At 34.0% G+C, this 2,643-nt stretch overlaps 1 protein-coding gene across 1 annotated transcript in view; it reads left to right on the forward strand.

Moving 5' to 3' along the window:
* PTS (6-pyruvoyltetrahydropterin synthase) overlaps positions 1 to 836 on the forward strand; it is a 19,754-nt gene extending 18,918 nt beyond the window's left edge. The window contains exons 5-6 of the mRNA XM_006833827.1: positions 438 to 508; positions 713 to 836. Of these exons, the coding sequence (XP_006833890.1) occupies positions 438 to 508; positions 713 to 836 (195 nt within the window). The remainder of the gene's footprint in view (positions 1 to 437; positions 509 to 712) is intronic.
* Positions 837 to 2,643: the final 1,807 nt, after the last annotated feature.

Genomic DNA, 2,643 nt, shown 5'->3' on the forward strand with positions numbered 1-2,643 from the left:
GCTTAGTTTATTTATAAAATGTACTCTCTGGAGCCTTGTCCTGATGATGGTGTATCATTGTGTCATAGGTGAGGTGGTGTAATGGAGGAGTGTTTATGGTCACTTTTTGAACAGAATTCTAGAAGTCTGAAGCTGAATTCTGAATCACAGTTTTATATTATATTATAGAAGGCTCCAGTGAATTCTCTGCTTTTTGGTTTCTCAACTTATGTGTTCAGTACAACAGCATAAATAATCACTACAGAGAATCATTTTATATTTTGACTTTTAGGTTTCTATGATTTCTGTGTGAGGCATAAATGTAGTACTTAACATGCATTAAGTTAGTGAATAAATGATAAAGGCATAGTTAGAGGCATAGGTATAAAACTTTGGAATTTGAGTCATAAATGGAATCAGTGTTTGTTTTTTTTTTTTCCCTTTTGTTTCATCTCTAGGAAGCAATTATGAAGCCTCTTGATCATAAGAACCTGGATCTAGATGTCCCATACTTTGCAGATGTTGTGAGGTGAATGTCACTGTTTTTGTTTATATAGATAATTAAAAGGAAGAAATGACTTTAACATTTTATCTGATTCATGTGTGATTTATAAAGTTTTAGTTTAATGATTTCTTTTTTAAAAACGAGAATTTCTGTTCTTTAAATATTAAACTTAAAATTTTGTTTATCATTAGCTTTTGAACTTCTTTCTTTTTTTTATTCCTCCTACAGTACAACAGAAAATGTAGCTGTATATATTTGGGAAAGCCTCCAGAAATTTATTCCTGTGGGAATACTTCATAAAGTAAAAGTATATGAAACTGACAATAATATTGTAGTTTATAAAGGAGAATAGCTCTTGGGAATTAATATTGTACAAAGGCTAATAAGTTATCATATTTGAAAATGATTTTTATATCTTTTGAGTATTGGGAAGTTACCACATAATGGTTGTACCTCCTCCACATTGTGTTCTGGAATACCTGATTGTTGAAATTATTGTAAATTAAATATATTTAAAAACAAATTTTGTAATGTGTCTTGAATATCATTTTTTGAGTCTTTTACCTATAGATTAAAATTCACTTCATCTTCTGCAACATGTTTTTATGTGGAACTATTTGAAAGCAAAGAAGATAATTTTCTCCATTATCGCATTTTTGTGTCTTTATATATGCATATATATGTATATATTCACACACACACAAATATATATATATATGGAGCTCTGGTAGCATAGTGGTTACGAATTGGGCTGTGAACCGCAAGGTCAACAGTTTGAAACTACCAGCTGCTCCGCCGGGGAAAGAGGAGGCTTTCTGCTCTCGTAAAATTTATGGCCTCAGAAACCCTGTACAGGGTCGCTATGAGTCGGAACTGACTCCATGGCACATAACAACAACAACATATATATATACACACACAAAAATGAGATAATGTGTATATATACAGTCATGTATGTATACATATATATTCATAAATATACATGCATATACATATGTGTGCATAGATATAGGTATATGAAAGAAGTCCAAGGTGTATTGAAGTCACTGGCAAAGAACAAGGCACCAAAAATTAATAGAATACAAATTGAAATCTTTCAACAAACTGATGCGGCACTGGAGGCATTCACACTCATCTCTGGCAAGAAATTTAGAAGACAACTGTCAACTGACTGGAAGAGATCCATATTGTTCCCATTCCAAAGAGAGGAGACCCAACGGAATGTGGAAATCGTTGAACAGTATTATTGATATTCCATGCAAGTAAAGTTTTACTAAAGGTAATCCAAAAATGTGTGTAACCATACATTGACAGAGGTTCAGACTGGATTCTGAAGAGGACATAGAATGAGGGATATCATTGTTTATGTCTGATGGATCTTGACGGAAACCAGAGAATACAAGAAAGATATTTAACCTGTGCTTTGTTGACTACACAGAGGCTCTCGATTGTGCGGATCATGACAAGCCGTGGACAACGTTGTGAAGAATGAATATTCCGAAACTCTTAATTGTGCTCATGAAAACTTATACATTGACCAATTGGCACATGTTCGAACAGAACAAGGGAATACCGAATGGCTTAAAATTAGGAAAGGTATGTGCTAGGGTTGTATTCTTTCACCATAGTTATTCAGTCTGTATGCTGAACAAAGAATCAGAGAAGCTGGATTATATGAAGGAAAACGTGGCATCCGGATTGGAGACTCATTAATAACCTGTGATATACAGATGACACAACCTTGCTTGCTGAAAGTGAAGAAAACTTAAAATGCTTACTGATCAAGATCAAAGACCACAGCCTTCAGTATGGGATTTATTTCAACGTAAAGAAAACAAAAATCCTCATCACTGCATCAGTAAGCAACATCAATATAAATGGAGAAAACATTGAAGTTGTCAAAGACTTCACTTTGCTCAGATTAACCATCAACACTCATGAAAGCAACAGTCAAAAAATTAAATGACGTATTGCATTAGGCAAATCTGCTGCACAAAATCTCTTTAAAGTGTTAAAGAGCAAAGATGTCAGCTTGAGGACTAAGGTGCACCTGACCCAAGTCATGGTATTTTCAGTAACCTCATATGCATGCGAAAGTTGGACAGTGAATAAGGAAGGCCATAGAAGAATTGATGCATTTGAATTATGGTGTTGGAGGA

Source organism: Chrysochloris asiatica, unplaced genomic scaffold (genome assembly GCF_000296735.1).
Source record: "Chrysochloris asiatica unplaced genomic scaffold, ChrAsi1.0 scaffold00008, whole genome shotgun sequence".
Lineage (NCBI taxonomy): Eukaryota > Metazoa > Chordata > Mammalia > Afrosoricida > Chrysochloridae > Chrysochloris > Chrysochloris asiatica.